Source organism: Trichechus manatus, unplaced genomic scaffold (genome assembly GCF_000243295.1).
Source record: "Trichechus manatus latirostris isolate Lorelei unplaced genomic scaffold, TriManLat1.0 scaffold00016, whole genome shotgun sequence".
Classification (NCBI taxonomy): domain Eukaryota; kingdom Metazoa; phylum Chordata; class Mammalia; order Sirenia; family Trichechidae; genus Trichechus; species Trichechus manatus.
The window spans coordinates 21858060-21873302 of record NW_004443952.1 but is presented as its reverse complement, the minus strand read 5'-3'; the positions used below and the strand labels follow the sequence as shown (position 1 = coordinate 21873302).

The following is a 15243-nucleotide window of genomic DNA, read 5'->3' as shown; positions in this document are numbered from 1 at the left end:
CGGTTAGAAGCGCAGGTTCTGGGTCACGCTGCATGAGCTTGAATTGTAGCTCCAGCACTTAATGGTTGTCCAACCTTGCGCAAATAATCAGTGTACACCTTAGCTTCAGCCCCTGTAAAATCGGGATAATCATGGTTCCTGCCTTGTAGGATCATTGTGAGGATTAAATGCAGTAAGGTGGGTAACAGGTTAAAAAAAAAAAAAAAAAACCATTGCCGTCGAGTCAATTCTAACTCACAGAGACCCTATAGGACAGAGTAGAACTGCCCTATAGGGTTTCCAAGTTGCAGCTGATGGATTTGAACTGCCAACTTTTTGGTTAGCAGCCGAGTTCTTAACCACTGCACCACCAGCGCTCCTGTGTTAGATTAGTGCCTGGCATATAATTAGCTTTTATTCAGTGTTAGGTTCTTTCTGTCTTTATTAAACATTAAAAAAAAATTATAAAGTGCAAAAACATTTCACGAATATATTTATTCAGAAACAAGTATCAGATTATTAATGTTATCTGTAGGGATTTAGCAGCTCCGCAGCATGCAGAAATGTAGTATGAACTCCTTTCAGCCCAGCTCAGTTTGCTCAAAAATGTGTGTGCCGCAGGCTAAGCCTTCCCTCATTGTGGTCACGTGTCAAAGCAGACAAGATTCCCACTTACTCTGCAGTCGAGTTGAGAAGTCCTGCCCTGCCTCCTCCTCCCGCCCTTTGTGCAATGTCAGTCTGAGCTCAGTGAGGGGTGTCTGCCCCTCGCATGTGTGGACGGCAGTTCAGGCAGACGTAACATCCGCATAAACAGAATCCATAATGCACAGGGAGGCTACACGTGTATGTTTGTTCACATTCACTGAGTACCATAGCAAGTGAACTCTGCCTGAGAAGTCACCTCCTTTAATCCTGCCATCAGCTTATTTGCAGTTATAGTTAGCATTGAAAAAAATCAGCCACTGAGTGTTTTATGTGTGTGTGTCTATGTTGCTGTTGTTGTGTGCCGTTGAGTGGATTCCGACTCATAGCGACTCTATAGGACAGAGTAGAACTGCCCCATAGGATTTCCTAGGCTGTAATCTTTTTTTTTAAATTTTTTTTATTGTGCTTGAGGTGAAAGTTTACAGCGCAAGTTAGTTTCTCATACAAAAATTTATACACACATTGTTATGTGACCCTAGTTGCTATCCCTATATTGTGACAGCACACTCCTCCTTTCCACCCTGTATTTCCTGTGTCTGAAGAGTTGACTTTGGGAATGATTTTAGTTCTGGGTTAACAGAGAGTCCAGGTGCCATGTCTTCTGGGGTTCCTCTAGTCTTAGTAAGACCATTAAGTCTGGTCTTTTTACTAGAATTTGAGTTCTGCACCCCACTTTTCTCCTGCTCCATCAGGGACTCTGTTGTGTTCCCTGTCAGGGTGGTCATTGGTGGTAGCTGGGCACCATCTAGTTCTTCTGGTCTCAGGCTGATGGAGTCTGGTTTATGTGGGGCCGTTTTGTCTCTTGGGCTAATATTTTCCTTGTGTCTTTGGTGTTCTTTCTTCTCCTTTGCTCCAGGTAGGTTGGGACCAATTGATGCATCTTAGATGGCTGCTTGGTAGCTTTTAAGACCCCAGACACCTAAGCTGTAATCTTTATGGGAGCAAATCGCCATGTCTTTTCTCCTGCGGAGCGGCTGGTGGGTTCAAACCAAGCACTTAATCATTGTGCCACCGGGGCTCTTTGTATGTGTCTATAGGAGTGGCATAATTTGGATTGAGACTTGTTTAAATATAATCTGGTATCAGGGCTTTGACTGTTGGCAGTCGTTATCTACTCACAGAGCCCAGTGGCTGTGCTGGGCCAGGTGGGCTTAAGCCACTTCTCTTGCTAATTCTTGGTATAATTTTTCGGAGGATTTTAATGAGGGATTTTGTCATAGTCAACAAGCTTCTTAATGAGTATTTATCCAGTAATTCTTTTCCTTTTTTAATTTTTTTTTTTACTCCCCATTTTATCCCCCCTACCAACTGGTAACCACTAATCTTTTATCTCAATGATTTACCTGTTCTACATATTTCATGTAAGCAGCATCATACAATATTTGCCCTTTTATGTCTGGCTTATTTCACTCAGTATGATGTTTTCAGTGAATGTTTTTTTGAGTGTCAAACATATTTAGGGAAACATTTTCACAAACTATGAAGCAATCTAGGACCTTTTTCACAGTTTTTCCCTTCGCTGATGGGTGAGGACTTGGAGACCAAGCCCACACTGATGTAGGGAAATCCTCTAGTTTTGCTGCCTCCACCTAACCCGCTGGGAGGTGTGACTCAGCCTCCAGCCCAGAGTCCCTGTGAGGAGAGAGGACTGCTGGGGCCACCCTGGCTCTGGCACTTTCTTTCAACTTTTTAGTACTCATTTCCTCATCTACAAAATGGGATAAGCATGTCCTCCTGACAAAGTTTTTTAAATTTATTTAATAAAGATGAGAAATTGCACAAGAAAGCTCTGGGAGGCAGTGGTAAACCCTGTGAACTCGGGAGCCAGATTCCCTGGTTTCAAATCCAAGCTCTTCAGCTCACTTCCTCTGTGAGCTTGGGCAGGTCCCTTAGCTTCTCTGACCTCAATTTCCTCATCTATAAAAGGGAGTAATAGTAACACCTACCTCATAGAATTATGAGGATCAGATGAGTTATATGTAAATCACTTTGCTGTTGTTGTGTGCCATCGAGTTGATTCCAACTCATAGAGACGCTATAGGAGACAGTAGAACTGCCTCACAGGGTGTCCTAGGCTGTAATCTTTATGGGAGCAGATCTTCAGTTCTTTTCTACTGTGGGTTCCAACTGCCAGCCTTTCGGTTAGCAGCCAAGTGCTTTAACCATTGCACCACCAGGGCTCTGTATGTCTCTCAGTACAGTGTTGTGTTGTTAGGTGCCGTTGAGTCAGTTCTGACTCATACTGACCCTGTGTTCACCAGAATGAAACACTGCCTGGTCCCGTGCCATCTTCACAATCATTGCTGTTTGAGCCCATTGTTACAGCCACTGTGTCAGTCCGCCTCATTGAGGGTCTTCCCCTTTTTCACTGACCCTCTACTTTACCAAGCATGATGTGCTCCAGGGACCGGTCCCTCCTAATAACAAGTCCAAAATACAGAAGATAAAGTCTTGCCATCCTCCCTTCTAAGGCGCATTCTGTCTGTACTTCTCCCAAAACATTTTGTTCATTCTTCTGGCAGTCCAACATATATTCAATATTCTTCACCAACACTGTAATTCAAAGGCATCAATTCCTCTTCAGTCTTCCTTATTTATTGTCCAGCTTCCTTTACGTATGAGGAGATTGAAAATACCCTGGGTTGGGTCAGGCGCACCTTAGTCCTTAAAGTGAACTCTTTGCTTTTTAACACTTTAAAGAGGTCTTTTGCAGCTGATTTGCCCAATGAAATACGTTGTTTGATTTCTTGACTGCTGCTTTCATGGCATTAATTGTGGATCCAAGTAAAATGAAATCCTTGACAACTTCAGTATTTTCTCCATTTATCATGATGTTTCTTATTGGTTCAGTTGTGAGGATTTTTGTTTTCTTTATGCTGAGGTGTAATCCGTACTGAAGTCTTAGGTGTTATCCATACTGAAGTGTTTGATCTTCGTCAGTAAGTGCTTTAAGTCCTCTTCACTTTCAGCAAGCAAGGTTGTTTTATCTGCATATAGAAGATTGTAAAATAAGTTTTCCTGCAATCCAGATGCTGCGTTCTTCTTCATATAGTCCAGATTCTCGGATTATTTGCTCAGCATACACATTGAATAAGTATGGTGAGAGGATACAACCCTGATGCACAATTTTCCTGATTTTAAACCACACAGTATCTCCTTGTTCTGTTTGAACGACTGCCTCTTGGTCTCTGTATAGGTTCCACATGAGCACAATTAAGTGTCCTGGAATTCCCATTCTTCGCAGTGTTATCCATAATTTGTTATGATCCACACAGTTGAATGGCTTTGCATAGTCAATAAAACACAGGTAAACATCTTTCTGATGTTCTCTGCTTTCAGCCAAGATCCATCTGTTCTCTTCTGAATCTGGCTTGAATTTCTGGCAGTTCCCTGTCAATGTACTTGCTGCAACTGTTTTTAAATTATCTTCAGGATAATTTTTACTTGCATGTGATATTAATGATTTTGTTCGATAATTTCTGCATTCTGTTGGATCACCTTTCTTTGGAATAGGCACGTATATGAATCTCTTCCAGTAACTTGGCCAGGTAGCTGTCTTCCAAATTTCTTGGCATAGGTGAGCGAGTGCTTACAGCATTGCCTCAGTTTATTGAAACATCTCAAATGGTATTCCGTCAATTCTTGGAGCTTTGTAATTTCGCCAATGCCTTCAGTGCAGCTTGAACTTCTTCCTTCAGTACCATCAATTCTTGATCGTATGCTGCCTCCTGAAGTGGTTGAACTTCGACCAGTTCTTTTTTGTACAGTGACTCTGTGTATTCCTTCCATCTTCTTTTGATACTTGCTGTGTCATTCAGTATTTTCCCCATAGAATCCTTCAGTATTTCTATTTGAGGCTTGAATTTTTTCTTCAATTCTTTCAGCTTGAGAAGGGCTGAGCATGTTCTTCCCATCTGATTTTCTAACTCTAGCTCTTTGCACATTTCATTATGATGCTTTACTTTGTCTTCTTGAGCTGCCCTTTGAAATCTTCTGTTCAGCTCTTTTACATGATCATTTCTTCTGTTGGCTTTAGCTACTGTATGTTCAAGAGCAAGTTTCAGAGTCTCTTCTGATATCCATTTTGGTCTTTCTTTTTAATGACCTCTTGCTTTTTTCATGTATGATGTCCTTGATGTTATCCCACAACTCACCTGGTCTTCGGTCATTAGTGTTCAGTGTGTCAAATATATTCTTGAGATGGTCTCTAAATTTAGGTGGGATATATTCAAGGTTGTACTTTAGCTCTCATGGACTTGTTTTAATTTTCCTTGGCTTCACCTTGAACTTGCACAGAGCAGTTGATGGTCTGTTCTGCAGTAGGCCCCTGGCCTTGTTCTGACTGATGATATTGAGCTTTTCAATTGTCTCTTTCCACAGATGTAGTTGATTTGATTCCTGTGTATTCCATCTGGTGAGGTCCACATGTACAGTCACCATTTTGTTGTTGAAAAAAAGATATTTCCAATGAATAGTTCGTTGGTAGTGCAAAATTCTATCATTCGATTTCTGGTGTCATTTCTATCACCGGGGCCATATTTTCCACTTACTGATACTTCATCTTTGTTTCCAACTTTTGCATTCCAGTCAGCAGTAATTATCTATGCATCTCGATTGCATGTTTGATCAATTTTAGACTGCAGAAGTTGGTAAAAATATTCAATTTCTTCATCTTTGGCCTTAGTGGATGGTGTATAAATTTGAATAGTAGTCGTATTAACCGGTCTTCCTTATAGCATATGGGTATTATCCTATCAGTGACAGTGTTTTACTGCAGGATAGATCATGAGTGTTCTTTTTTATGATGAATACGATACCATTCCTCTTCAATTTGTCATTCCCATCATAGTAGACCCTATTATTTTCTGATTCAAAATGGCCAATACCAGTCCATTTCAGCTCACTAATGCCTAGGATATAGATTTTTATGTGTTCCATTTCATTTTTTACGACTTCAGTTTTCCTAGATTCGTACTTCGTACGTTCTACATTCCAGTTACTAATGGATGTTTGCAGCTGTTTTTTCTCATACAGAGTCATGCCACATCAGCAAATGAGGGTCCTGAAAACTTTACTCCATCCATGTCATTAAGGTTGACTCTACTTTGAGAAGGCAGCTCTTTCCCAGTCGTATTTTGAGTGCCTACCAACCTGAGGGACTCATCTTCTGGCACAATATCAGACAATGTCCCAGTGATATTCATAAGGTTTTCACTGGCCAGTTTTTTCAGAAGTCGATTGCCAGGTCCTTCTTCCCAGTATGTCTTAGTCTGGAAGCTCTGCTGAAACCTGTCCACTATGGGTGACACTGCTGACATTTGAAATACCCGCAGCATAGCTTCCAGCCTGACAGCAACACACAAGCCATCACAGTACAACAAACTGACAGACATGTGGTTGCTTAGTACGGTAGACCCTCATTAATGTTACCTGCCACTATTATTATTACTACTACTGTCTAAACTGTAATGTGCTCCTGAGAAAAATTACATTGACATCATTCTACTGTTATAAAAAATTGTGGTTAAAAGATTGTATGCATTTTTTAGGGGAGCAAATGGTGTGTCTGGAACCCCTCAACCTTAGCCTCGCTTTTTCTAGACTATTTTATACATGTTTCCCACCCTTCAGAGTGCTTCCAGCATTGGTGGGGGGTGACGTCAGGACACGCCAGGTGGCAAAGCAAAGGAGAAAACCCAGTTGCTGTCGAGTTGATTTTGAGTCATGGCGACCCCAAGTGCGCCATAGTAGAACTGTTCTCTATAGGAAGTAGATTGCCAGGTCTTTCTTCCAAGGTTCCCCTGGGCAGATTAGAACCTGCAGCCTTTCAGTTAATGTCTGAGGGTTTATCCGTGTAGACCACCTAGGGACTCCAAAGAAAAGGAGGCTCACACATATTTAGCCTTCTTTTGGGTAAGGTGAGGCCGTGGAAGGATGCCATTTAGGATGAGGTGCCCCTGCAGGATGTCATGGTAATCCTTGTTGCTCTGCTCTCCTTCCATAGAGCACCTGAAGGAGCGCCTGGCCACTGAGCTGTCTGGCCTGCCCAAGGTGCGCCTGATCCGTGCTAACAAGCGGGAAGGCCTGGTGCGAGCCCGGCTCCTGGGGGCATCTGTGGCAAAGGGCGATGTGCTGACCTTCCTGGACTGTCACTGTGAGTGCCACGAAGGGTGGCTGGAGCCGCTGCTGGAGAGGTGGGTGAGCCGTTACATGGAGCGGGGCCACAGACACATGAAAAGTAAACTCATTACTGTTGATGGAGAGGCAGTAGATGTGCAGTAGGGGCACACTCTGGGGCCTGGAGCACCTGGTGCAGATACTCCTTGAGTTGAGATACTCCTTGGGCTAGTCCTCTGTGACTGGGGATCATAATGGATCCCACTTCATCAACTATTGACACCACTAAATGATTTGATATAAAGTGCTTAGAACAGACCAGCATATGGAAGGCGCTGTGTTTAAGTGTTTGCTCTCTTATTATTATATATTATACAAGTTTATTGTAGAAGACTTAGAAAGTACAATCAGCCAAGAAAATGAAAAGAAAATTGTCAATCATACAGAATCACAGCCCTAGAGAATACACATTTTGATATATTTCCTTCAAGTAGAGCCAGGGGCTTGGCTAATGTCACACAGTGCATAAGGGACAGAATTAGAACTAAATTCTAACTCCAAAGGTAACCCTTTGGTCTCAGTGTATCTCTGTTCTTACAGAGATAATTACTTCTTGATTTTAAGATGTTCCATTTTAAGTAAATAACTCAATCCTGAGAAATTGAAAATCTGCTTTCTGTTTTAAAAGATACTTTGATTTTTACATGTCTTGACTTTCAGAGAGGAAGTCAAGTTTGTAGAGCCCTGAGACTTTTCAGACTAAGGCCACTGCCCCCCACAGAACAGTCACCTGCCAGGGTGCAGACACCTGGGATAAGAGAAGCAGGTATTTCTTAGCTAGATCTTCCTCCTTCCTAGTGGAAAGGTGAGGAGAATTCATGCTCGAATCTCTCAGTTGTTCTCTAGCCGCCCATCTCCGTGAAAAGACAGGGTGTCCTGGGTGCTTTCAGGATCCATGAAGATGAGTCAGCAGTGGTGTGTCCTGTGATTGATGTGATCGACTGGGACACCTTCGAGTACCTGGGGAACCCCGGGGAGCCCCAGATTGGCGGCTTCGACTGGAGGCTGGTGTTCACGTGGCACACGGTCCCTGAGAGAGAGAGGAGGCGGATGCGGTCCCCCATCGATGTCATCAGGTCAGGGTCCAACTTCTAGGTTACTCGTCTCTGAGCATGCCTCATGGCTTCTGGCTAACATGTCAGCAAAAACTCTTGGAAGATGGTTAGCTGTTGGGCCATTTGAACTGGGGGTGGGTGGACCTGGAGAGAAGGATCCAGCTCTGGCCAGTGAGTGAGTCTGGGACTGAGCAGAAGCCTTAAGGGAGGATCAGTTACTCTCATTCTTGAGGTGTTGACATAATAGTCTTTCCTCTTCCTCTTCTTCCAAGTTCAGAACCGATTGGGAGACAGAGAGTCAGACAGGTGGAGGTCAGGACTTCAGCTTCATTGCTGGTGCATCAAACTGGAGATGGTGGCTTAGATCTGCATCCACATTTGGCAGTTGGGCTCTGAATCCTTCCACTGAGTCCTGATCTTGAGATGACCCACTATTGGCCAGAGTGGAGCAAGTAAGGGGAGAGTACAAAGAGAAGAAGCTGCAGAGATGGGCAGGGCCAAGTCATGGGAGGTGAATTTGAAGATAGAGATGAGGGGCTGGGACTTTACCCTGAAAGAGGGTGGAAGCCAGTGAGGGGATCTGAGCAGGAAGGGACCTGACCATGTTGCATTCTTTAAAGATTGTGCTGGAAGCCAAGTGGTGAGGGGCCTGGAAAAAGCAGGGCTGTGGGCAGGGACCCCAGTGATAAGCTCTGCAGTCTTCCAGGTCAGAAATAATGGCAGCCTGGACTGGATGGTGGGGGAGAGGATGGAGGGAAATGGTAGATTCCAGAGATGTTAAAGTAGAAGAATTGGGAGAAATTGGGTGGGGAGTCAGGGAAGGGAGGCATTGAGGATGATACCAGGCTTCTGCAGGAGCTTTTAGAGTGCTTCCTGCCCACTCCCTCACTAAATAGATTTGGAAACTGAGGCAGAGTAGAAGGATCTTATACAGGGTCACAAATCCAGCCTGGCATACTGGCATGAAGCTCCCATTGCCCACCTTCCCCCATAAACGTGCTCAAGGACTTTGTGGCCGACTATCTTCCCCCTCCCGTAATATCCCTGGGCCTCAGTTTCCTCATCTGAGAAATAGGTATGATCATATCCACCCTGCCTACTTCCCAGATTTTAAGGATGAACACACGGGAAAGTGCTTTGTGTCTAGAACCTTCCCTCCCACAGGGAATGTTGCTGTCCTTTTCTCAGTTGGCCCAGAGCTTGCCTTGGCATGCAGGGAAAGCCGGTACTTTATCATGGCCCAGAGAGTGGCTGGAGGAACTTAAATAGTTCAAACTATCAGGCTCTTAATGCTACATTTTCCCCCATTTCCAAACTCTTTTGCATCTGCATCTCTGTGTACAGTTCTCTGTGTGGTAGGCTGGAAGCCTTGGGCCATTTCTGAAATCAGTGCTGGCTTCTAGATAAACCTGGTATCGAGAAAACAAGGCTAAAGCTGGCTCTCCAGGTTCTGGAGGGGGAACCACTCAAGCACGAGAGGAACCGGTCCTTGGGGAACATTAAAACGCCTGACTTGCCTTTTGTGATCTTCTACGGGGCAGCCTCTAAGCTGCGTCTGTGAGTGCCTGCCTATGAAGTCAGGGTTTCTGAGCATGGCCACAGCCTCCATAGCCTGGCCCCTGCCATGCTTTCGGGGAACATGGCCTCTCGTTCTCTCCTTATCTCCCTTTGCTCTCTGTGCTTCTGAAAGTATGAAAGTATAAGGGTTTCTTTCACCCACAGTCCTTGACTCACGCTGTTCTGTCTTCTCAGGGTACCATTTCCATTCCTCTTCTTGACTAACTCCCCTTTGCCCTATAGACCGCAGCTTCTCCAGGAAGCTTAGCCCTCCCCTCCCTGCCCCTTCCCTTCCTCTGTGTTCCCATAGGCCCCAGGGTTGACCTCAGTTAAGGCATTTATCCCGCACCATGTTCTTGTTCTGTAATTGCCTGTGAGGTGTCTATGAGCTTCCTCAGCACTGTGCCTATGTCTTTAGGCCCAGCATAGCATCTGGCAGAGTGGGCACTCAGGGTGTCATTAGAGATGGATGGATGGAATAAAGGACTTGTGGCAGGAAGGCAGTGCAACTGACTGGAATGGTTTTCTGCCGCTTGCACTGAAATATGGATATCACACTCTTCCAGGTCTCCAACAATGGCTGGTGGGCTGTTCGCTGTGAGTAAGAAATATTTTGAATATCTGGGGTCTTATGACACAGGAATGGAAGTTTGGGGAGGAGAGAACCTCGAGTTCTCCTTTAGGGTAAGTATTCCACTCTTCTTTTTGGACTCATTCTCAATTTGTTGTCTCTCTCTCTGGATGGTGGGATTTGCTATGAAAGTCTGGTGGACTTTCCTCTATCACGGCAGTTTATCCAGTGATACTGAAAGATGATAATGACACACACATACTATAAACACGCTTGCCTTCTTGTTTCAGCTTTTTAAAAAATGTACTTTTAATAAATTTGGGGCTGGTAAGGGCCTTGAAAGTCACCTCATCGTCTCTTTCTACGGAGGGGAGGGACTGAGGCTCAGAGAGGGTAAGGCATCTGTTCAAGGTCACACAGTGAGTTAGTGGCTAAAACACGGGTCCCTGCCTCCTGATCCCATCTTCAGGGGCCTTCATATGATTAACTACTTACAAATAGCCTCTTTATTTAGCACAGTGACTTTCAAACTGTGACACATGTAAGAATCATTGGGGAAACTTGTTAAGAAGGCAGACTTCCAGGTGTAGTGTCCAGAAAGTCATATTTGAGAGAGTTAGAGTAGGGCCCAGGAGTCTGCTTTTTGTAACAACCCTGCCTACTGATTCTTGTGTACAAGGCCCACCAATCCCCCTTTGAGAAACTTCTAGCATTTCAGTAGGTTTTCCAGTTCATGGAATACTACATTTTAAGTGTCAAAACCTTATGTAAATGTTCATGCTTTTCAGTAGAAAATTAAGTTTTCAAATAATATTTTATATGGTTTCTTGCCCTTATAAAAAGAGTTAATAAACAAGAATTTGGCCTTCCACTGAGGCCCCAAGCTCTCCATGATAAGTTCCAGATGCTGTACTTAGTTGCACTGTCTTTGGGACAATGAGGTGTTCATGGCCTTTTCCCTAGCACAAGATGGCACCAAATGCCTCTGCCCATTGAGTTTCTAGATGTGCTTTTAATGGTCTTTCTGCCTCTTCCCTAGGTGTCAGGCTGCTCTGCCTGCCTCTAGAAGCTCTTCCTTTTCCTCTTTGAACCTCTCTTCTTACTTGCTGCTTTCCTATCTTCTGTGGCTAGGAGATCAGGTAATCGAAGCCCGGGTTTCACATAACGAGTAAACGGTTCTGAGCAAAGTTCCTGTGGGCCCTTCTGTAAGCAAAGCGCGTGAGCTTTATACTGCATGGGCTTGGGGCGTTGGTTCTGATGGCTTTGATGTCTTTGGGGCTTCTCCCTTGTTTTTTGACTGCGTTCTGTGTCATGACTGTGCTGGAGAAGTGGCGTGTTAGCGTGGTCATTGTGACTGCCATGTGTCCCGCCTCCTCGCTGCAGCCCACTCCCTGCTGCTCAGCCCAGCCTCTCCTGTGCTCCATGTGCAGATCTGGCAGTGCGGTGGGACCTTGGAGACCCACCCGTGTTCTCACGTTGGCCACGTTTTCCCCAAGAAAGCCCCCTACTCCCGCAACAAGGCTCTAGCCAACAGTGTCCGCGCAGCCGAAGTATGGATGGATGAATATAAAGAGCTCTACTACCATCGCAACCCCCAAGCCCGCTTGGTGAGTTCCCCTGCCCACCCAAATGTGGTCAGATTCCCACACTCAACCTGGCCTCATCTGAACACAAGCACTTAATTCTGGCCTCGCCAACATAGTAGATTTGGTTCTAGAAATAGAGAATAAATGGGCATTCATGATAAAAGTACGGGAAAAGTGTATTCTTTCATTTATAATGGTAATAAACCAACACAGCTGGCTGCTGGGTACCTAGAGTCATGTGTCAGGCATCTTATCCATATTACCTCTTTGCAATCAGTAGGGTCAGGTCGACACACTCGGGGTACAAGTTCTTTATTTGCAAACTTACTGCACAGGGCACACCTGCCTTATTAGCTAGAAGTCTGCTGTTTCCCTCTCGAGACCTCTTCCTAGTCCCCATGAATTGTTCAACAACCCTGAGACTTACTTTTCCAAAATGGGGACTCAGTGCTGCCTCCATTTCCAGACAGACAGAGAACTGGAGAGTGGCCCTGTCCACCTCTGCCATCTTCTCACCACAGGTTATAGCTATGGAAGCCAGGTCCCCATAGGCCGGCAAGGGCTGGTCTGCCTCCTACTCAGGTGAGCCTTGCTGAGCTCGTCTGTCATGGTGGTCAAGGTGTCCCCATGGGGTGCTGAGGTTTTAGCTTTGTCAGTTTGCCACCCCCCCCACCATGGACCCTGGCCACACACTATGCTGAGACCAGCCCATGCCCCTGACACTGAGGTGGGTCATCAGGCCAGACTCTGTCTTTCCTCAGGTGACTTCTCCCAGGGGCTTTTTGCTCTTCTCCACCCCAGAGCCTTGTTCTGCCCCTGCTGTGGAGGTACTGTGGAGTGATCCACCCCTTTTCCCAGGAGGTCTTGGGCTTCTGATGCAAGGCAGTCCACTGCCCCTGCACAGACCAGCTCTGCCTGCCAGGGGGCATGTGGCAGCCTGTCCCCAGGACAGGAGCACCCGCTTACCCTGCGTTTGTATAACTAAGAGAGCCACTTGGCAAGACTAGAAGGTCTGCTGCAAGACCTGTCTCATGGCCACTTGATGAAAATCTCTTTTCTGAATCCTTACAGCAGCCCTGCAGGGTAGATAGAAAAGTCTTGTTTTATGGATGGGAAAACCAAGACTCAGAGCGAGGGAGGTTTAAGGAACTTGCCGAAGGCCTAGTGGCTAATGTGGAGTAGAACTCAGCCCCAGCCTGTCCGTTCCAGTGTGCCTCGCCTCTCGCCACTGCCCCGCAGAGCCTCACAGACTCTCAACCTGACCTCCCCCCTTACCGCCTCTCTCTTTTGGGGACTCCAGGGTCATTTACCTCAGCATCCTTTATTTTGCCCAAGGCTACAGGGTAGAAACACCTGCTCTTCTCTGTCACCTTGTCTGGAACCCTCAGTTCCCTGTCACTGAGATTCCCAAAGAATAGTATGTTGGAGACTCACCAAATACACCTTTTGCCCGAATGCCCGATGACCGAGTGTTAAAATAGCTATGTGGCTAAAGCTGAGGGTACAATGATTCTGGTCACAGAAAGAACCTCTAAGAAATAAGCAGAAATTGGAAATTTTATTAAAATAGTTCATTATTATTACCATTTTATTAAATATTTAACTTCTCAAATTTAATAGTTTAACAGTGCCGGGACAGTTAATATTATTCACATGGCTGCACATTTGCCATAGTAAACAGATGCTTCATTTTAATTACTTGAAATTCCTTAATTACTGGTTTTGTCCATAAAACTCAACATCCACAGATATTTATTACTGCAGCATTTTGCTCTTGCCATCATAAGTTGTGTATTTATACTTCAGTATATTGAGCAGCTAAGAAGGTTTTTCACTGATGGTTGCATCTAGAATGCTTATCTGTGTTTGAAAGTGAATATTCAGATGTTAATAGTACATTGGAAAGTCATGGCACTTGTGTATGACGGACATTTTGTTGGTGGGGTATCAGGGTGACCTCTGGGATCACACGCTCATTGATGATGCGCGGGTCCAGGGTGCCCATGCTGCCCTAGGGCTTGGCTCCCACACTCCGTCAGCATGTGCATTGTCCCCTTCCCTTGCACACCTGGTCACACCTACCTGTCGGGAGAGCACCGGGAATGTAGTTGTTTGTGTGACCATCTCGCCTAATAGAGTGCTGGAACTAGGTCTAAGGCAGTTTTTTACCTTCTGTGTCCTGCACAGGACCCGGCACACAAACATGCTCCATAAAAGCTTCTTGAATGAGCGCACAACTGAGTGTCACTGAGGAGACAACTTTGATAGGAAATGCCGTGACCTGCCAGGGCTCACCATTGTGCTGTTTTCTCAGGAGCCCTTTGGAGATGTGACAGAGAGGAGAGAGCTCCGTGCAAAGCTCCACTGTAAGGACTTCAAGTGGTTCTTGGAGACCGTGTATCCAGAACTGCACGTGCCTGAAGACAGACCTGGCTTCTTTGGGATGGTAAGTGAGGCACACCATGGGGGCAGAGAGTTCCCTGGCCTCCAGGTCTGAGTGACAGATCCTGGGCAAGAAAGGCCCCTTCGTGGGGACTGCTGCCCTCCCCTTACCCTCAGGCGCTCCCACCCTTCATCCACTGTCCATCCTTCTCCCGTGAGTGTCTGGGCCTGGTGTCCAGAATTGGCAAGTATAAGCCTCCTGCTTTATGGATGAGGAAACCAAAGCTCACTAGGTTTTTCCATTTTGTGTTTTTCACTTACACCTCATCACATTAATTCAAGTCTAAATGGCTGGACCAGTTAATATTTCCCAACCCAGACATCTATAAAGGCAGAGTGGGGACAGGAGAGTTACTTCTAGTATTTCAAAAAACATAAAAGCAGTGCTCCTGGATGAGAACAACCAAAATGTCCAGCATCTTTTGCTTTAGCTTGGATTTACTCTGCTGTGTCTTGTTGATCAGAAGTGCTGGCATTCCATTTTGGATGCCTTTGATAAATTCAGAACAGAATAGTAATGCACTAAGTTCTACTCTCATTACGAAAATATTCAAACACGCACAGATGCAGGTAGTATGGTATAATGAATCCTGTCCCTGAGATTCTGGAATTACCAAGATTTTGCCACTCTTACTTTCTCTCTCTGCCATTCCACTCTCCCACTTCTTTCTTTTTTGAGGCAAATCTCAGGCATCATGTCACTTCACTTCTATACACCTTAGTGTGTATCTATATAAAATGTGGGCATTTTCTTCCAAAATTGCAGTCATTTTCATAACCGAATCCAATGACAATAATTTTTTGGTATTGTGAATATCTAATCCTGACGCCCTCAATTTCTTTCTTTTTTTTTTTTTTGCTTCCATAAACATTTTTATTATTTTTTTAAATTTTTTTATTGTTGTAATTAAATGAAATTTACATTTCAAGTTAGCCTCCCATACAGAATTTTTTTTTTTTTTACATACATTGTTATGAGACCCAACCGCTCACCCCGTTCTGCGACAGCATACTCCTTCCCTCTGCCCCTGATTCCCCATGAACATTCAACCAGCTCCTAACTCTCTCTGCCTTCCCATCTCACCTCTGGACAGAAGCCTCCCCTTTGGTCTCTTGTATCTACTTGACTAAGAGGCACATTCTTCACAAGTATCACTTTATGTCCCACAGT

At 45.0% G+C, this 15243-nt stretch overlaps 1 protein-coding gene across 1 annotated transcript in view; it reads left to right on the top strand.

The window, feature by feature from the left end:
- Nucleotides 1–15243, top strand: part of GALNT12 (polypeptide N-acetylgalactosaminyltransferase 12) — a 64479-nt gene that overhangs the window by 38959 nt on the left and 10277 nt on the right. Inside the window, exons 3-7 of the mRNA XM_004372367.2 lie at nucleotides 6689–6878; nucleotides 7752–7937; nucleotides 10040–10157; nucleotides 11475–11651; nucleotides 13945–14076. Coding sequence (XP_004372424.2) covers nucleotides 6689–6878; nucleotides 7752–7937; nucleotides 10040–10157; nucleotides 11475–11651; nucleotides 13945–14076 — 803 coding nt within the window. The remainder of the gene's footprint in view (nucleotides 1–6688; nucleotides 6879–7751; nucleotides 7938–10039; nucleotides 10158–11474; nucleotides 11652–13944; nucleotides 14077–15243) is intronic.